The following is an 18712-nucleotide window of genomic DNA, read 5'->3' as shown; positions in this document are numbered from 1 at the left end:
CGCCCTCATACATAAATAAACCACATATGACACACCCACAAAACAAAAAGTAAAAATAAAACACACCAAACACACACACACACAGACACACATGAACTAACACAGTAATTGAAAAAGGAACTTATTAACGATTAATGATTGTGTAAGCCGAGAAAGGGAGGAAGAAGAAGAAGAAGAGTAAAACAGATCAAGAGACATGAGAAAAATATTATTATTATTATTGTACATTTAAGAGCAAAACCGCTGACAAAACCAGCAGAATGAAAAATCTTACAAAAAAAGAGATATTGTTATATACTAGTAATTATTAAGACGACAAACAACAAAAGAAGAAAGAAAAAAACTTGACAAAAAAAGCAAAAAAATAGAATCAAATAAAATATTGAATCGAAAAAAAAGATTGAAATTGGTTTTTATTTTATTATTTCCTTTATCATCGATTGAAGCTCTTTGAACATGACTAACGGTAAATCCAGGTCGCCTGTTAAAGCGATCACTTCTTTAGAATACCTCTAATCAATAATATTCCGTTATTTGCAATCTCCTTTAGAAGAAGAAGAGGCCCAGGAGGACAATGCTCCTGCCGCGGAGCTCTCCAACGATTCCGATGCGCCTCTAAAACCGAATGTAAGTAGTTATCCATAAAATCCATATTTACACAATCAATAATTTATTTTAAATAATTTTAATAGAATGACGAGGACGATGACTACGATCCGGAGGATAATCGCAAGAAGAAGAAGGGCAAGAAGCGGAAGACGAGGAAGGGCGAGGAGAAGGGTCGCAAGAAGAAGAAGCGCAAGAAGAATGAGAGCGAGGAGGACAGCGACTTCGTCCAGCACGACGAGGAGGTGGAGTACCCGAGCACCTCGAAGCGCGGCAGGAAGCGCAAGGAGGAGAAGCAGGCCGCCAAGGAGAAGGAGTCCGCTTCATCTGGTAAGAAACAAATATACATATAATCAAATGTTTATATAAAAAGATTGTTTATAATGCACAATGTATAATCGACATAAACAAAATATTAAACTGGATTTGAAATCATTTCAGGCATGCCTTCCGTGGAAGATGTCTGCTCGGCGTTCAGCGTGTGCGATGTGGAGATCGAGTACAGCGAGGAGGAGCTGCAGAGCCTGACGACCTACAAGGCGTTCATGCAGCACGTGCGTCCGATCCTGCAGAAGGAGAACCCCAAGATCGCGGCACCCAAGCTGATGATGCTGGTGGCGGCCAAGTGGCGCGAGTTCTGCGAGAGCAATCCGCACATCCAGCAGGAGGGCGGAGCTGCCGGCTCGGGAACTTCCGCTGGCCAGGCACGCAGTGTGGCCGGCGATGAGCCGGAGGAGCCGCGATCTTCGCGCTCGTCGCGCAACGAGAAGCCCGACGACATCTACGAGGAGGCCGTCGAGGAGGAGGAGGAAGAGGAGGAGGAGGAGAAGAAGCCGCGTCGCAAGCGCAGTGGGCGTGGCAAGAAGGGGCGTCGTCCCTCGGGCAAGGTGCCCACTCTGAAGATCAAGCTGCTGGGCAAGCGCAAGCGGGACAGTTCGGACGAGGAGCAGGATGCCAGCGGTGGATCCGAAAGGGACTCCGATCTGGAATTCGAGCGCATGCTGCAGAAATCGGATGACAGTGCCGACGAAAAGGAGGCTCCTGCCTCTGCGAAGGCGGATAATGCCGCTCCGGCTGCTCAGGACGATGGCTCCGGGGCGCCGGTGGTGCGCAAGAAGGCTAAGACCAAGATCGGCAACAAGTTCAAGAAGAAGAACAAGCTCAAGAAGACCAAGAACTTCCCGGAGGGCGAGGACGGGGAGCACGAGCACCAGGACTACTGCGAGGTTTGCCAGCAGGGCGGCGAGATTATCCTGTGCGACACTTGCCCGCGGGCCTATCACTTGGTCTGCCTGGAGCCGGAGCTGGACGAGCCGCCGGAGGGCAAGTGGTCGTGTCCGCATTGCGAGGCGGATGGCGGTGCCGCCGAGGAGGAGGATGACGACGAGCACCAGGAGTTCTGTCGCGTGTGCAAGGACGGCGGCGAGTTGCTCTGCTGCGACTCGTGTCCCTCCGCGTATCACACCTTCTGCTTGAACCCCCCGTTGGACACCATCCCGGACGGGGATTGGCGCTGTCCGCGCTGCAGCTGCCCCCCGCTGACCGGGAAGGCCGAGAAGATCATCACCTGGCGCTGGGCGGTGCGCAGCAGCGACGACGGCCCCTCCACCTCGAAGGGATCGAAGAGTAGCAACAGTCGCGTGCGCGAGTACTTCATCAAGTGGCACAACATGTCCTACTGGCACTGCGAGTGGGTGCCCGAGGTGCAGCTGGACGTGCATCATCCGCTGATGATACGCTCCTTCCAGCGCAAGTACGACATGGAGGAGCCGCCCAAGTTCGAGGAGTCCCTCGATGAGGCGGACACCCGCTTCAAGCGCATTCAGCGCCACAAGGACAAGGTGGGCATGAAGCCGGACGACGACAGCGAGCTCCTGGAGGAGCGCTTCTACAAGAACGGCGTGAAGCCCGAGTGGCTCATTGTGCAGCGTGTCATCAATCACCGAACAGCGCGCGATGGCAGCACCATGTACTTGGTCAAGTGGCGCGAGTTGCCGTACGACAAGTCCACCTGGGAGGAGGAGGGCGACGACATCCAGGGTCTGCGGCAGGCCATTGACTACTACCAGGATCTGCGGGCGGTCTGCACCTCGGAGACCACGCAGTCGCGCAGCAAGAAGAGCAAGAAGGGTCGCAAGTCCAAGCTCAAGGTGGAGGACGACGAGGATCGTCCGGTGAAGCACTACACACCGCCGCCGGAGAAGCCCACCACCGATCTGAAGAAGAAGTACGAGGACCAGCCGGCCTTCCTCGAGGGCACCGGCATGCAGTTGCATCCGTACCAGATCGAGGGCATCAACTGGTTGCGCTACAGCTGGGGCCAGGGCATCGACACCATTCTGGCCGACGAAATGGGTCTGGGCAAGACCATCCAGACGGTCACCTTTCTCTACTCGCTGTACAAGGAGGGCCATTGCCGCGGACCCTTCCTGGTGGCCGTGCCCTTGTCCACGCTGGTCAATTGGGAGCGTGAGTTCGAGCTGTGGGCCCCGGACTTCTACTGCATCACCTACATCGGCGACAAGGATTCGCGAGCGGTCATCCGCGAGAACGAGCTGAGCTTCGAGGAGGGCGCCATTCGCGGCAGCAAGGTGTCCCGCTTGCGGACCACCCAGTACAAGTTCAATGTCCTGCTGACCAGCTACGAGCTGATCTCCATGGACGCCGCCTGCCTGGGCAGCATCGATTGGGCTGTACTCGTGGTGGACGAGGCGCATCGCCTGAAGAGCAACCAGAGCAAGTTCTTCCGCATCCTGAACAGCTACACCATTGCCTACAAGCTGCTGCTGACTGGAACCCCGCTGCAGAACAACCTGGAGGAGCTGTTCCATCTGCTGAACTTCTTGAGTCGCGACAAGTTCAACGACCTGCAGGCCTTCCAGGGCGAATTCGCGGACGTGTCCAAGGAGGAGCAGGTGAAGCGCCTGCACGAAATGCTGGGACCGCACATGCTGCGTCGCCTGAAGACCGATGTGCTGAAGAACATGCCCTCCAAGTCGGAGTTCATTGTGCGCGTGGAGCTCTCGGCCATGCAGAAGAAGTTCTACAAGTTCATCCTGACCAAGAACTACGAGGCTCTGAATTCGAAGAGTGGCGGCGGCTCCTGTTCGCTGATCAACATCATGATGGACCTGAAGAAGTGCTGCAATCATCCGTATCTCTTTCCCTCGGCCGCCGAGGAGGCCACCACCTCTGCTGGAGGTCTCTACGAGATCAATTCGCTGACCAAGGCCGCCGGCAAGTTGGTGCTGCTCTCCAAGATGCTCAAGCAGCTGAAGTCGCAGAACCATCGTGTGCTGATCTTCTCGCAGATGACCAAGATGCTGGACATTCTCGAGGACTTCCTCGAGGGCGAGCAGTACAAGTACGAACGCATCGATGGAGGAATCACCGGGACATTGCGTCAGGAGGCTATTGATCGGTTCAATGCACCGGGAGCCCAGCAGTTCGTCTTTCTGCTGAGTACCCGTGCCGGTGGATTGGGTATTAACTTGGCCACCGCCGACACTGTCATCATTTACGACTCGGACTGGAATCCGCACAACGATATCCAGGCCTTCTCGCGTGCCCATCGCATTGGACAGGCCAACAAGGTGATGATCTACCGCTTCGTGACCCGCAACTCGGTGGAGGAGCGCGTCACGCAGGTGGCCAAGCGCAAGATGATGCTCACGCATCTGGTGGTGCGGCCGGGAATGGGCGGCAAGGGTGCCAACTTCACCAAGCAGGAACTGGACGATATCCTGCGTTTCGGCACCGAGGATCTGTTCAAGGAGGACGACAAGGAGGAGGCCATCCACTACGATGACAAGGCGGTGGCCGAGCTGCTGGATCGCACGAATCGCGGCATCGAGGAGAAGGAGTCCTGGGCCAACGAGTACCTCTCCTCGTTCAAGGTGGCCTCCTACGCCACCAAGGAGGAGGAGGAGGAGGAGGAGACGGAGATCATCAAGCAGGATGCCGAGAACTCGGATCCGGCGTACTGGGTCAAGCTCTTGCGCCACCACTACGAGCAGCACCAGGAGGACGTGGGTCGCAGTCTGGGCAAGGGAAAGCGTGTGCGCAAGCAGGTCAACTACACGGATGGCGGCGTCGTGGCTGCGGACACCACCCGCGATGATTCCAACTGGCAGGACAATGGGAGCGAGTACAACTCGGAGTATTCGGCTGGCTCCGATGAAGATGGCGCCGACGATGACTTCGATGAGCAGAATGGCGGCGAGCGGAAGGCCAAGCGGCGTCTGGAGCGACGCGATGATCGTCCTCTGCCGCCGCTCTTGGCCCGCGTGGGCGGCAACATCGAGGTGCTGGGCTTCAATGCCCGCCAGCGCAAGAGCTTCCTCAATGCCATCATGCGGTACGGAATGCCGCCGCAGGACGCCTTCAATTCGCAGTGGCTGGTGCGGGATTTGCGTGGCAAGTCGGAGCGGAACTTCAAGGCTTATGTCTCGCTGTTCATGCGGCATCTCTGCGAACCGGGAGCGGACAATGCCGAGACCTTTGCCGATGGAGTGCCACGCGAGGGTCTGTCCCGTCAGCACGTGCTCACCCGGATCGGAGTGATGTCGCTCATCCGCAAGAAGGTGCAGGAGTTCGAGCACATCAACGGGTACTACAGCATGCCCGAGTTGATCCTTAAGCCCTGTGAACCGGTGCGATCGGCTCTGAAGCAGGATGTTGCCTCCTTGGAGGCTCCGCCTGCCGGTGGCAATGTGGACAAGAGTGCCACCACCAGCAACAGCGCCACGCCGGCCACGAGTGCGGCACCCAGTCCAGCGCCGGCATCCGAGAAGGGAGAGGAGAAGGAGAAGGACACCGCCGAGAAGGAGAAGGAGAAGACCTCGGCCGAGAAGAGCGAGGTGAAGCAGGAACAGGAGGCGGCCGAGGAGGACAAGAAGCCCGGCGATGTGAAGCAGGAGCAACCTGCCGCCGAGGAAACCGCCGCCAGCGAAACAAAACCATCCAGCGGCGACGTGGCCGAGGTGAAAACCGAACTGGCCAAGACCGAACCCAAGGAGGAGGTCAAGGATCCCGAGCTCAAGGAAGAACCCAAGGCGGAGGAGAAGGAAAAGGAGAAGGCGGAGGACAAGAAGCCACCACCACCACCAGCAACAGTGATCGACGACGACGACGACGACGTGATGATCGTCAAGGAGGACGGTGAGCTGGAGAAGCCCAGCGCCAGTTCGCCCAAGGACCACAAGGCGGCCGCTGCTGCCGCCGCCGCTGCTGCTGCCGCTGCCACGGGCGCCAAGGGTGTGGAGGACAGCCTGGAGGTGCTGAAGCGCAAGTTCATGTTCAACATCGCCGACGGCGGCTTCACCGAGCTGCACACCTTGTGGCTGAACGAGGAGAAGGCCGCCGTTCCCGGCAGGGAGTACGAGATCTGGCACCGTCGCCACGACTACTGGCTGCTGGCCGGGATCGTGACTCATGGCTACGGGCGCTGGCAGGACATCCAGAACGACATCCGCTTCGCGATCATCAACGAACCGTTCAAGATGGATGTGGGCAAGGGCAACTTCCTGGAGATCAAGAACAAGTTCCTCGCCAGGCGCTTCAAGCTGCTGGAACAGGCGCTGGTCATCGAGGAGCAGCTGCGACGGGCTGCCTACCTGAATCTCGCCCAGGACCCCAGCCATCCGGCCATGTCGCTGAACGCCCGCTTCGCCGAGGTGGAATGTTTGGCCGAATCGCATCAGCATCTCAGCAAGGAATCGCTGGCGGGCAACAAGCCGGCGAACGCGGTGCTGCACAAGGTGCTCAACCAGCTGGAGGAGCTGCTCTCGGACATGAAGAGCGACGTGTCCCGGCTGCCAGCCACCCTGGCCCGCATCCCGCCGGTGGCCCAGCGGCTGCAGATGTCCGAGCGATCGATTCTCTCCCGACTGGCGGCCACCGCCGGCAATGCCTCAAATGCTGGTAAGTGTTTTCTCTTTAATTTTAAATGTATTATATTTAATACTCTTTCTTTTTCTTTTCCAGCTCAATTAATGGCACAATTCCCGGCTGGATTCCAGGGCACAACATTGCCAGCATTCACGGGCGGACCCGCTGGCAACTTTGCCAACTTCCGGCCACAGTTTTCGGTGCCCGGACAGCTATCGAATAATTCCGGCGTTTAGGCTTCAACTCCTCCTCAATATCTATGTTAAGAGCATTCGTATTCCATGCAAATATACTTTAATCAAGCTAAGAACTTAAATTTTCACACGAGAACACACCTGCACACCCACAACATATAACATACACATACGTATATTTATCATAATCATTTGCAATGAAATCCCGATAAGAATAACGAACGAGTTCACACAAAAATAATTAATTCGAAATGTTTGACACTTGGCGAATGGCGAGCTTGCTGCCAGGATTCTGCTCCTGGGGCGGATCTCAGCGGAACAGGACTCGCGGTCGATTCACATACGACAAGTATAATAGTTCTATTTTACTTTACTATGTGATTACATAATCTAGATACAAAATATAAATGTATTGAAATTCCATTGCAAAGACGGGGATCTATTTTTTGGGGGGAATATTTGGGGTAATCTTTATTCTTATTTTTGGATATGTATTTACCAAAAATCGCTTAACCGATAAAAGTTTTTGGCTATAAATTGACCAAAATTAATCGATACTTAAAATCCTAATCTCGATTGCACTCATTGAAATCGGTCAGCCAAGCCCACAATTTTTGGGCCAAACGCATTTGAAGTACCAGGCGAACATAAAGCTATAGTAGGTTGCTGCTCTTCGAAATTCACTTGCTCCCAAAAGTATGCTACACTTTTTCATGGAAAATTTCCATTCTCCCATCTAATGAAATATGTTAACTTCTTACTTACCCCCAAAAGTATGCTACACCTTTTCATCGAAAATTCTCACAATCAAAACTCCTATCTAATGAATTCTGTTGGCCTGGTATTTGAAACCTAAGAGTTCCAATCGGACAATTTTTTTTTTTGGTTTTAGGTTATAAAAAATGCATTTTGGGTTAAGCGATAAAAGTTGTTTTATTCATAGCTTTTCGTTTCGAATATATCATCAAGTTCATGTATATTAATATAAATTAGGTATGTTCTTTATGTGTATATATATATATATCTGTGGGTGTATATATATATAGTTTGTAAATATCAAATACATAATCGTTAGACATATTGAAGTCATATCTGATAAGCGCAATACTAATTTCGAACCGAATCGAATCGGCGCGTCACAAAAAGCCAATCAATACATGTATGTAAATACGTATGAGTAGAGCAACAATAGTCTGCGAGTTCTTGGGATGAAATTCGTAACATCTGGATATTGATATTGCTGTTTAATATCAAACTGTCTACAACGTTTGGTTGCCGTTCGTTCGGGTTTCACTTCCGCCTGTTATTTACAGCAGTTATAATTACAAATTAATGGAATATCCCGACATGGTCTGGCATAAATAATAATAAGCTGGCCCTGCTGGCCTAATACAATTACGAATTTAAAATTATATAGAGTACAACAAAAACAAAGTAACAAGAAATAAATGAGGAGGTATTTGTTCGGCGCAGCAAACAAAAGGCCCCACATTGGCCAACCAATTTAACGTATTATTTACAAGCTAACCTTGAATATTGTGTATATATTACATGCATTAATCAATTCTCGGCAAAGAAATAGAATAGAATTAGGCTTACAACTAATTACGGGGCTAAACACAACTACTATTGGGGAAAACTCAAGAAAATCATCTTAAAATAGTAAATAACAAAACATACGCGGTGCGAAAGCAAAACGCAAACGGTGAAGAATGGAGAATGGATAATCTTTGTAGCCATGATGCCATGATAGCCCACAGTGCCGGGAGGAAGTGGGGGACATCAGTTAGGAAATTGAGCACAGCTTCTTCAGCTCTCCCTCGGTCTCGTCCACCTCGAGCGGCACACTGGCGGCACTGGGCAGCGTTCGTCCCTCGATGTTCGGCAAATACGGCTCGTAGTCCAGGCCCTTGCGCTCGTAGAACAGCAGATAGGCGGCACTGGGATCGATAACCGGCTTCGAGGATATCTCGCGGCAGGAGCTGTCGTTGTAGCAATACCAGGAACCAGTTGCATTCGATGCATAGGAAATGTAGTGGCCTCCATTCAGCATGCCCGAGTGAGACTGTGGGAAATATATATTTGTTACTAATCAATAATCAATAAGGAATAAGGTAAAGAAATATAAACACACCACAACAGCATACAATCGATACTTCGGATCGAACTCATCCACCTCCGGCTTGAGTCGATGCTGGTGATAGTCCTCGAACTCTCCATCCACAATCGGAGTTTTGGTGAGACTCGTCGAGATGAGCCTCTGTCGCCGGTTAACATTGATGGACTTGTTCTGGCGCAGGATATTCGCGCTGGGCGCTGGAGTCGCTGAAGCTGTCCCCTTTTGCGTTTCGAGTTCCTCCTTGTCGCTTCTACTGCCTCCATCAATCTCGTCCAATTCGCTCACCACCTCATTAGTGGCCATACTTAAGTCGGCATCCTTCTTAAGTTCCAGCAGCTCCTTGTGCCGCAATATCGTCTCCTGGGGCACTGAGGCCAAATAGGGTGTGGGATCGAAGTCGTCGAATGGAAAGTGCACCACCTTCTGGGACTTCACCCACTTGCCGTTGACGCAGTTGAAACGCTTCAAGTGCACAATCTAAAAAGGAAGTATTAAATTAAAAATTCGATTGAGAGTATCCCCTTTGGATGAGGAGTATTATCTCACCAATATCGGAGGCAGTTTCCAAATCTGCAGCTTCTTGGTGGCGGGTTTCTTGCCCTTGCAGTGGCTGCAGTGGTACCACTGTTCCAGTTTCTCCTCGGAGGTGAACGCGCGCAGGCAATGATTCAGATCAACGGGCTCAACTTGCTCCCGCCGACTTATGGCAATGGTTTCGTGATCCACCCAGAGCTAATTGAAGTTAATTATGAGTATTCTGAAGATATGTTAATATGATATTTATATATTTACTCGCTCCAAGGTGCTTTTGTAGCGCAAATGCAGGGCGGTCGGATCCCAGTCGATGGCAATGGTAAAATCTTCAAAATATTTCGTTGTCGGCGTGTACGACAACGAGGCGGTGTACTCTGGCGTCCGTTTAGCCTCCAGATTTGGTAGCGATGGGAATTTAGCGTTCATTTTTGGCGTCGAGGTATTACCTGTAATAAAAATGGGAGTATTAATAAACAAGCAACCTAATTCAAAAGGTATACTTACTGGCCGCAGCATTGATGGGCGGCAGGGCTCCCTGGAGTACGTAGTCATTGTTGCAGCGGATCTCGCATCCCCGACAGAAACTCGACCAGGGACAAATGGCGCAGGTGAGGCCGTCCGCTTTGACGGCACGCAACGTGAAGGGAAAGTCGTAGCCCAGGCTGTCGTCACTGCAAAATAAAAATACGATCAATAAAATGGTTCGTAGGATAAACAAGATATAAATACCAATCGGCGGCATGATTTGCCTGATCCGTGGTGGCGGGCAGTGGGCTGAGCAACCGGCTCACCTGCAGCCAAACGGCACAGTACAGATCCTTGTGGGTGCCACCCTCGCTGTTCGGGATTAGCAGGGGGACCCCGAACAGACTTGGCCTCGTTTTGTGATAGGAGAGGAAGTAGCTGTCGTGACGGGTAATCTTGCGATGCACTGCCACCAAATATTTGCCCGCCTTGTGCGGCGGTTGTGAGGAGCGACGCGAGTAAACCCCACTGCTCGTCTCCGGCTGCGATGTGGTTATCTGATCCCTTTGGTCGTGCTCCTCCTCGTTGCCCTCCTCCGCCTGCTCGTCCACATCCAGGCTGGCGCCCAGCGTGTGACCAGTGCTCAGGCCACTGGAATCGTTCGGCGATGTCCGGTAGGAGCTGTCATCACTGCCGCTGCCATGGCGACTATTCGCCACCGGCGCCAGATCGGCCAGAGGAATCGGCTCCGTCAGCGAGCTCTCCATGGAGTTCTCGCCCGAGTGATTTGTGTAGGACATCGAACTGGTGTTGCTCTCCGTGTGCAGCAACTTGGCGGAGGACACGCGCTTCTGCTGGGCAGCCGTGCCGTGCATGAAAGTGTTCTCCGGACTGGAGCTCAGGACGAGCGACTCCTGCACCAAGATTCGGCATTAGATTTGGTTGGGTTGCGATTCGGGTTAGTGTTTCAGGGGCGGGTGGTTGTGTATTAAAGCTTTGGGAACTCAATTAACCAAGGATCAATCTACTCGGAAATTTACAAATATATCCAAAATCTACATACAAAATTTACAAATTGTTTATGCTTGGTGTTTTAATTATCTTTCGGTTTTTATCAGGTTATTCCGTGAGTTTAACTTTAGTTATTAAATAAAAATGATTTAGTTTTTGTACAGGTTTCGAAGAATGTGTTTTTTTTTTTAAGGAATTGGTTTAGTTTAAATTTTGATTTTTATTTAAAAGTATTCATTGATTTTAAGGCACTACAAATCACGGAAGTTTATAACAAATAAAATTCAAATTTTTATAAGAACTGTGGTTCGCAAAGCTAACTAAATACATAAGCTAATCAAACTTTATATCAAAAATTCTTTCTTCTATCTTCTAAGCAAAGACAATCTAAATTCGGATACTCAAAAATATTCATAAAAACAAACACAAGGTGTGGATGATATATAATATATATCCCTGAATGTGAAATTGCAAAGTTATGGGAATGACTAAGTACTACAAGATAAATTATAATTCACAAACTTCCAACTTGATAACCAACAACAACAAAGATTTCCAAGGATAGCAAAGTGGTGATTCGAAATGTTTGTTCTTGATTTAAGCAAAAAATTTACATAGTTAGAGAGTAAAAGGCCAGCAACAAATTAAATGATTAGTAGAAGGAGGAGATATAGATTACAAATAATTGATATCAATTTGGTAAGAGTGTGTGCGAATACGAAAGTAGGAAAAATATACAGAGTATAGTAGCTAGTAGTAGTTTAAATAGTTAAGAGGGAAGCCCACAAACCACGCAGCAGACGGCAACTGTTCATTTAACATAGTGGTATTTAATATGTTTTAGATTCGAATTAAACGCTTGTAAAGTGACACTCGACAATAAAACAGACGGAGGCGGAATCTTGAGCGGATTCTGATTTCGCATTCGCATTCGCATTTGCAATCGAAGACGACCCGACGGAGGAGCAAGTTCGCTATCCTATGAGCAAGGGCAAGTTCTGAAGTTCTGAAGTTCTGAAGTTCTGAAGTTCGGAAGCTCTGAATATATTTAGAATTCGATTGGCCCCAAAAGAAGTTTTGGGGCGTAAATCTATATGATATTAAATACGTGTATGTTAATATAGTTTAGAAGCCATACCTTGAAGCAAAATAGGCTGTGGGGCATGCACTCTCTCTTTCCAAAGCACCGGCTTACCTTTCCGGCCTCATCTGGCAGCAGTTCGTGCACTTGGTTCTCGCCGCTTCCGTTTCCGCTGAAATTGCTAACGATAGGATTGTAATTATTGCTGCTGCCATTGCTGTTAAAGCGCGAAATGTCCGCCTCGAGCTCAATCTCCGGCTCTACTTCGACATCGAGTCCCGGAACATGTCCGTTGCAAAGGACTCGAGACGAGGTGCGCTGGCTGGAGGTCTGCAACGTGCTCAGCGAGGACAGCGAGTCCTGTGCCGTGATGAGTGCTGAAATGGAGTAAACATTTAAATGGAATACTCGTATATAGAATGTATTGTATAGCTGCTTTACCGGAACTGCGTTGTATGTCCTTGAGACCCTGCTCGATGTGCATGCTGAGCACGGAATTGGATCGCGTTCGCACACTCTGTTCGGGCAGCTGATAGACGTACAGCTCCTTGGCGCTCTGCGTTCGCAGCTTCTCCTCGTCGGCCAGCACCTGGCGTATTTGCGAGTTCCACAGCTCGCAGACGAGCATCAAATTTGGCGGCAGGGAGCACAGCGTCGACAACTTGTGTTTCAGATGCGAGTATTTGCTTTCCGAGTTCAGGCGAAAGCCGTATTTAATGGGCACGCTTCCATCCAACAGGATTACTAAAATACAAGAAGGCAGATTTGTAAGTAAGTTTTTAAACTTGATAATTCACAAGATACTTTGGCACTAAAACTATTAATTTTTAAATACAAACGCCTCACCTAGAACCTCCAAATAGACGTAGTTCTCAACTGGCAACGGCAGGCTAAGCAAACTAAATGGATCGAATCGCACCGACTCGTGTCCACAGCCCAGGCAGCTGACCTTTGACTTTAACTGGCCGTAGAACAAATCGATGATGATGGATTGATTGCGGGCATGATGCTGCGACCAAGCCTCGGCGGCCACAATTTTGTCTGGGCGCCCGTTGGAGTCCTTTAGCTCACTGTACGGCTTCTCCATCACGCGGTTGAGATCCTCATGCAGGGCGTCCAGCAGCCACTCGAGCAGCTCCTGCGAATCGTGCTGCCCACCGCCGGCGAACTGGGGTGCATGCTTGTTGACGCAGAAGCGCAGCTTGAGCGGCGCCACCGATCTCGTCGTGGCGGTCCACACCTCCTTCAGCAGCTCCGCATAGCGCATGGCCAGCTGGCCCCTGGTGCCCAGTTTGTTGGCCGCATTCACCTCGAAACGATGCATCTCCCGCTGGAAATACTGCGCCAGCGGTTGCGTATTGAAGAGCACCTGGAGAGCGGCGTTCATGAAGCAGGTGTTGCCCAGGTTGTGCAGCCCCGTGGCTCCCGGTGCATGCACCGACATAATTGAGCTGCGTGTGAGTCGTCGCCGATCGCCCGGCGTTCCCGCTCCCTGTCCACTTTGAGCCGTGGCCAGCGAACCGAGCTCCTCCGGCCAGGTGAGATCCTTGTTGCGAATCTCGAGCAGCAGTTGGTCATTGTCCCGAATGAGCAGCTCCTTCAGGCACATGGAATCCTCCTCCAGCAGTATGACACCGTTGTCCAGCTGCGGAACGTGCCACAGCCGTATGTCCTCCGATTTGAGACGCAGCTGCTCGCACAGGAAATCGCCCACTTGACGCACAGTGGCCAATCGACTGAAGGCAGCCGTGTAAGCCAGATATCTCTTGGGTGGCTGAAGCACACTGCTGGCTGCTATGGCCGCATATCCGCCTCCGGAGGCCAGGACTCCATAGCCACCGCTCACCGAGGATCCCCAGCTGCCCAACTGAGTTCCGCCGCCAACGCCTGTTTGCGATGGCTGCGCTTGGTGGAGTAGAATCCGCAGGTTCAGCGGGTACAGCTCTAGTTCCACATCCGAATTTGGCGGTTGAATGACCTATCAAATTGCAATATTGTATTACTTCAAAGGAAGGGCTTCAAAACAGATGATTTAGTTTGCTTACCTGTCTTGGCAATGGCAGATTATCGCCATACCATCGATTCAGGGCTTTCCACAGGGACTTGGGCACCAATTCAAAGTCGTGGCGATGCACCAGAGGCGTGTCCCGCTTGAGGTGACCGCCCTCGCCAGTCAGGGTGCGCACATTCCGGAAGGGATTGGCCGTGATCAGATTGCTGTTATCGATGGGTCCCGGTCGCACCGGACCGCAGTGCCTTCCCGCTGAGATGCCACTGCTCGCCGAGCCGGAACCCGATGCCGATCCCGTGCCAGAGCCCAGGGAGTAGCTGTCGTGCTGCTCCAGACTGTGGGTATTGAAGCTCTCGTCGCAGACGACCGCCTCGTCGACAGCGGTTCGCTGGCTGGCCGTTCGCTTGCAATAGTCACAGGTGTGTGCCGTGTGCTGGGTGTACTGCATCCAACCGAGCCACCAGTTGCGCGATATCAAGTACCAGAACTGACCCACATGGTACGGCCTGCGTTCCTCGCGCCGCAGCCATCCGCGGACTATGTCGTTCTCCATGTGCTTGCACTGCGGCCACAAGCCAAACACAATGTGGCACAGCTCGAAGATCAAGTCCAGCAGGGGCTGCATGAGTCTCAAGTCGCACTGCACATTCCACAGCATAAAATCCTCGGCGGTGAGTGAGACATTGTCGCGGGTTAGCTTGCTTGGCGTTCCATCCGGACTCCTACGCTGGCCGAACTCCAGCAGATCACTTATCACCAGCTGCTTGGTCAGGTCTTTGTACTGCTGCGCCTCGCGGTTCTCCTTGGCCACCAACAACAGCACATTGATCATCTGCAGCGTCTCCTCGTGACTTAGAACGCCATCGCGATCCACATCGAAGATTTTAAAGCAAACTAATGGGAAAAACAGGTGGTTAATATATATAGTATATGAATTTAAATGGTAAAATTATTAGTATGCAGAGCTTACAGCGTGTCCTTTCCACGCCAGGTCCTCGACAGGCGGCACTGACTCCGCAACATAACTCCTTAAAGTCAATGTGCCCGTCGCGGTTCTCATCGAAGGCATTGAAAAGTCCTGCCAGCGCATTCTTTGGTATCGGTGGGCTAATTAGGGGGCCCAGGAATTGCAGATCAATTTGTCCGTTTTGCGAAGTGTTCTTCAAGCGCCAGAACTCTTTCTCCAGATCACCAATGTCCTGCAAAACATATAGCATGAATAAAGTGCAGAAATTGGGATATTTATCGTAGGATATAACCTTCTCCTCGAGATGCGTCACTCCAGCGAGGCTCTGGTAAAACGTAGGCGTTTCCAGCTCCGAAGTGAGACTGACACAGTTGTCGGATAGCAACCACTTTGAGAGCACAGTGGCATTGGGATGCTTAATGATCCAGTCCTGAAACTGATCGAAATTGACGCGTTCGCTTTGGGCGAAGAGGGAGACGCTCTCATATGGAGCCAGGTTCACATTCCGCACATAATCCGATTTTATAATAAAGGTGCCGGCATCGTTACAGTAGAGGTTCCACAGGAATCTGTAAGGAAGAAATTAAATTTGTGTTAATTATCCCTCTGATAATTCTGTACATTCTTGTACTCACTTGGTTTTCTCCTCCTGAGTGCCTCGTGTGATCAGGACGAGGCCGCAGAGCAAATCGTTGAAGGAGATGCCGCGCTGGGTGCCACCGCATGCGGTGTATAGCATGTCCGTGATCTTCGGCGGAACTCCCTCGCAGAGCACATCCTGCTGGAAGGCATTCCGACTGAGGAAATTCCGGCCAACGCCCGCCGACTTTTTGAAGGCATCCCTCAGGCGTCGAAGCTCCACATCGCTAACTGCAATCAGTAATCGGTGGATGAGTAACGTTTCAGGCAGGGTTTGTCCCGAATGTCTCTAATTAATAGCCGTATCTGGGAGTCCCCGCGTTTAATACGATTTACGATCTCGTTTTCACACCACCACGATGTGACGTCAACAATGAACCGATTATTGGAGTAAAAGTCAAATAGTAAAAATCAAATACCTTAAATTAATTCAAATACAACTGCTTTAATCGTTAATAACAGCAATAGACATCATTTTCGAAATTAGTTATCTATACATCAATTATGGTATTAATTGTCGCTGTTACCTAATTGGAAATTATCTGTAATTGATAATTATACTCCTAGCGTAAAAAAAGAGTATATGGCCTGAATGCAAAAGTAGGAAACATGAAGAGTTATAAATAGATTGGTTGTTCATTTTATAAAAGTAGTAGTAAAATTAACTTACTCTACAAATGAAGCTTTATAAATTTTTAGTTAAATCCTTTCAGCATTTTCAGAATTTCAACATATTTTACAACACAAAATGAGTATTCCAAAGTCGACTGCAATTTCATTCCTTTGTTTTCCGAATGTTTATGAATCACTCTTTTAGGAATCACAAGTGCACATGCATATGTTTATTGGCACATATACATATATTTAATGATAATTAAAAATCGTAACACATTCAAGTCATAAAACGACAGGAAAGAAAATAAGAGGTCCATTAAACACGTAACAAACCGAAGTTTTTTGCTCCCGATAAGAAAATTAAAGGTAACTTAAATTTTGTTCAATACCATTTCACAAAGTTTTCTTGATTTATAATCTTTGGTTACACTCTTTTGCTTTTTTCACTTTTATTTAATTAATTGTAATTGTAAAATAAGTCATTATAAAATCTACAACTTTCATTCATAGCTTACTGTTTACAATTAATAATGTTGATAACTTTATGTAGAAAATAAAAAACCGCAAGAAGTGCCATTAAATTGACAATAAATAATCCATTTTAATTTCTTCGATCAGGTTGAGAACATCGCCAACTGATAAGAGCGAACGGAGCGTGGAAATACAATACATTGCGCAATTAATTGGGCAATATTGCACTGGGAATTATGCGACGTCACGGAAACGGAATTTTATTGAATGTCAACTGCAACTTTGGTCTGAGATTTGCGACTGCCGTACTTGCATGCCAGCATTTATTTCCCCCCCGCCAGCGTTTCTTACATGTGTGTTTCCGTTGGCTTCGGTTTTATTGGAACCGGTCGGTGTGGCTAATAAGAAACACACGCACCTGGTCGCACGATCCGAGCGGGAAAAGGGGGTGGTCAAGTGGGAAAGGGGGGAACCTTATCAGCGACACTCGTTTTCTTAACTCTTAACTGGGTCTGGCCGCAAATCAACAGCCATAACCAAAACAACACCAGTAGTGAGATGAATGCCAGTCAAAAGAAAAGGTGAAATAAAGTAGGTGAAAAGCAGTGCCAGTTCGCAAACGACATTGAGATTGGGGTGGTGCTCGAGGGAAGAGTTATTCCCGTTGGCTAACATAATCTAAACTCTATAAATGATTAACAATTGATAGAAGGGTTCTCACTTTTCTAGCACTTAAAAACAATAAGCTTTCATTCTTTATAATTTATAGCTCTATTTAAGATAACGAATTACTCAAAACCCATATTAAAATTTTAAAACCAATTTTTTTATATTTCCACTTAACGTTTAACATAGAATGAAAATAATGAATATTTAGATAAATAACTCTTATAATTCTTATATAACCCTTTGGAAATTTAAGTTATAGAAGCTTGACTGTAGTTTTTCTAATCGGCTGCTACTAAAATTATCTGAATAATGGTATTGAAAGTGATTTATTCCTAGAATGTTATTCAGATTGGCTAAGTACATACTTAATACAAATTAATAAGAAAATGGGAAATTACATGCAAAAACTGAAACAAGCTTATACTGCAGGAATCCCATTGTCTAAATAAAGAACATTAACTAAGATGAATTTTAAGTCATCAATTAATTTTCCATTTTACAATTTTTGTCGTCATTATTTATTTAAGATCTTTTTAAGTTATAAAGAACTTTTTAACTACAAAGTACTTTTTGCATTTAAAACGCGAATCGAAATGAACACTGGAATGGCTTGCTGAACTTAAAGTGAACCTTATCCGGGCATTCCAGTCACCCTAAGCATGCATTGCACTTGCTGGCTGTTTAACTGTTTTTCTGTGCGTCGCTGCTTTGTTGTCTCACAGCCACCAACCTCCCACTGCAACCTACAAACCACCCCATTCGTTGAGCTTTTCTATTGTGACGTCACTGGCGGCGGCGACGCAAATACCCATGCACACAGCACACAAACACAATTAGTATGCAGTATGCCTTTATACTGGAATGGCAAATTAGATGCAAAAGAAAAGTGCAGGAAATCCAAGATGAAGGGGAGGTGCACATATAGGTGGTGGTCAGTATAGGAACCACTGGGCAGAAATCGTGGAAGCAACAACAATGGAATCGATTGCAGCGCAATCACACCTGCGGTTTGTTGTTGCTGTTGCTATTGCGGGGGTTCTGTTTTCTTGATTAGCAGAGTGACCCATTTTCCGCAGTCACCGGAGGGTGTTACCATCCAAAATTTGAGGCAGTTAAAACTCACCGCGCTTCACCGAATCCTCGTAGCTGATGCTATTGGAGTGTTTCGACTCCTTGGTGCCCATGGCACAGAATTTTTTGTTTGCGGGGGTGCAGTGCTGCAATGGATTTGGGGACTCCTCCTGCTGCGTTTGGCGACGCCACTGTTTACATTTGTGTTAAACTTCACTTGACAGTCGCGGCCGGAATAATAGGGTACGGTTAAGGATCACGGAGCAGGATCAGGACTATTTATATTATGCACCTGTCTTATTTGTGTCTTGTGCTATTTTTCTGTTTCTTGCCACTGGCTGGCTCTTTGCAACACTGTCCGTAACAGCTG

At 48.9% G+C, this 18712-nt stretch overlaps 2 protein-coding genes across 4 annotated transcripts in view; one reads left to right on the top strand and one right to left on the bottom strand.

The window, feature by feature from the left end:
• Positions 1 to 7119, top strand: part of LOC108100269 (chromodomain-helicase-DNA-binding protein Mi-2 homolog) — a 28403-nt gene extending 21284 nt beyond the window's left edge. Inside the window, exons 1-5 of one of the 2 annotated variants that reach the window (XM_017204052.1) lie at positions 442 to 466; positions 551 to 627; positions 693 to 936; positions 1048 to 6528; positions 6592 to 7119. In XM_017204052.1, coding sequence (XP_017059541.1) covers positions 457 to 466; positions 551 to 627; positions 693 to 936; positions 1048 to 6528; positions 6592 to 6731 — 5952 coding nt within the window. In that variant the 5' untranslated portion in view covers positions 442 to 456 and the 3' untranslated portion in view covers positions 6732 to 7119. Of the gene's footprint in view, positions 1 to 441; positions 467 to 550; positions 628 to 692; positions 937 to 1047; positions 6529 to 6591 lie in introns of those variants that run through there. The other variant, XM_017204051.2, reaches the window with a different exon arrangement.
• A 484-nt stretch (positions 7120 to 7603) lies between these two features.
• Positions 7604 to 18693, bottom strand: LOC108100346 (ubiquitin carboxyl-terminal hydrolase 32). Of its 2 annotated transcripts, none has more exons than XM_017204171.2 (14): positions 18395 to 18693; positions 15513 to 15747; positions 15170 to 15446; positions 14881 to 15109; positions 13945 to 14804; positions 12746 to 13877; positions 12341 to 12643; positions 11957 to 12276; positions 10072 to 10721; positions 9847 to 10013; positions 9601 to 9788; positions 9355 to 9540; positions 8824 to 9285; positions 7604 to 8754 (listed from the first exon to the last, which is right to left on the bottom strand). In XM_017204171.2, exons 1-14 carry the CDS (start codon positions 18453 to 18455, stop codon positions 8476 to 8478), a joined length of 5349 nt encoding a protein of 1782 aa, XP_017059660.1. In that variant the 5' UTR covers positions 18456 to 18693; the 3' UTR covers positions 7604 to 8475. The 2 variants fall into 2 exon arrangements, with proteins under 2 accessions (XP_017059660.1, XP_017059661.1); XM_017204172.2 differs by having other exon boundaries at positions 12014 to 12276.
• Between the last annotated feature and the right edge of the window lie 19 nt (positions 18694 to 18712).

This window comes from Drosophila ficusphila, unplaced genomic scaffold (genome assembly GCF_018152265.1).
Source record: "Drosophila ficusphila isolate 14025-0441.05 unplaced genomic scaffold, ASM1815226v1 contig_286, whole genome shotgun sequence".
NCBI classification, from domain to species: Eukaryota; Metazoa; Arthropoda; class Insecta; order Diptera; family Drosophilidae; genus Drosophila; species Drosophila ficusphila.
This window is presented reverse-complemented; position numbering and strand designations above follow the sequence as displayed.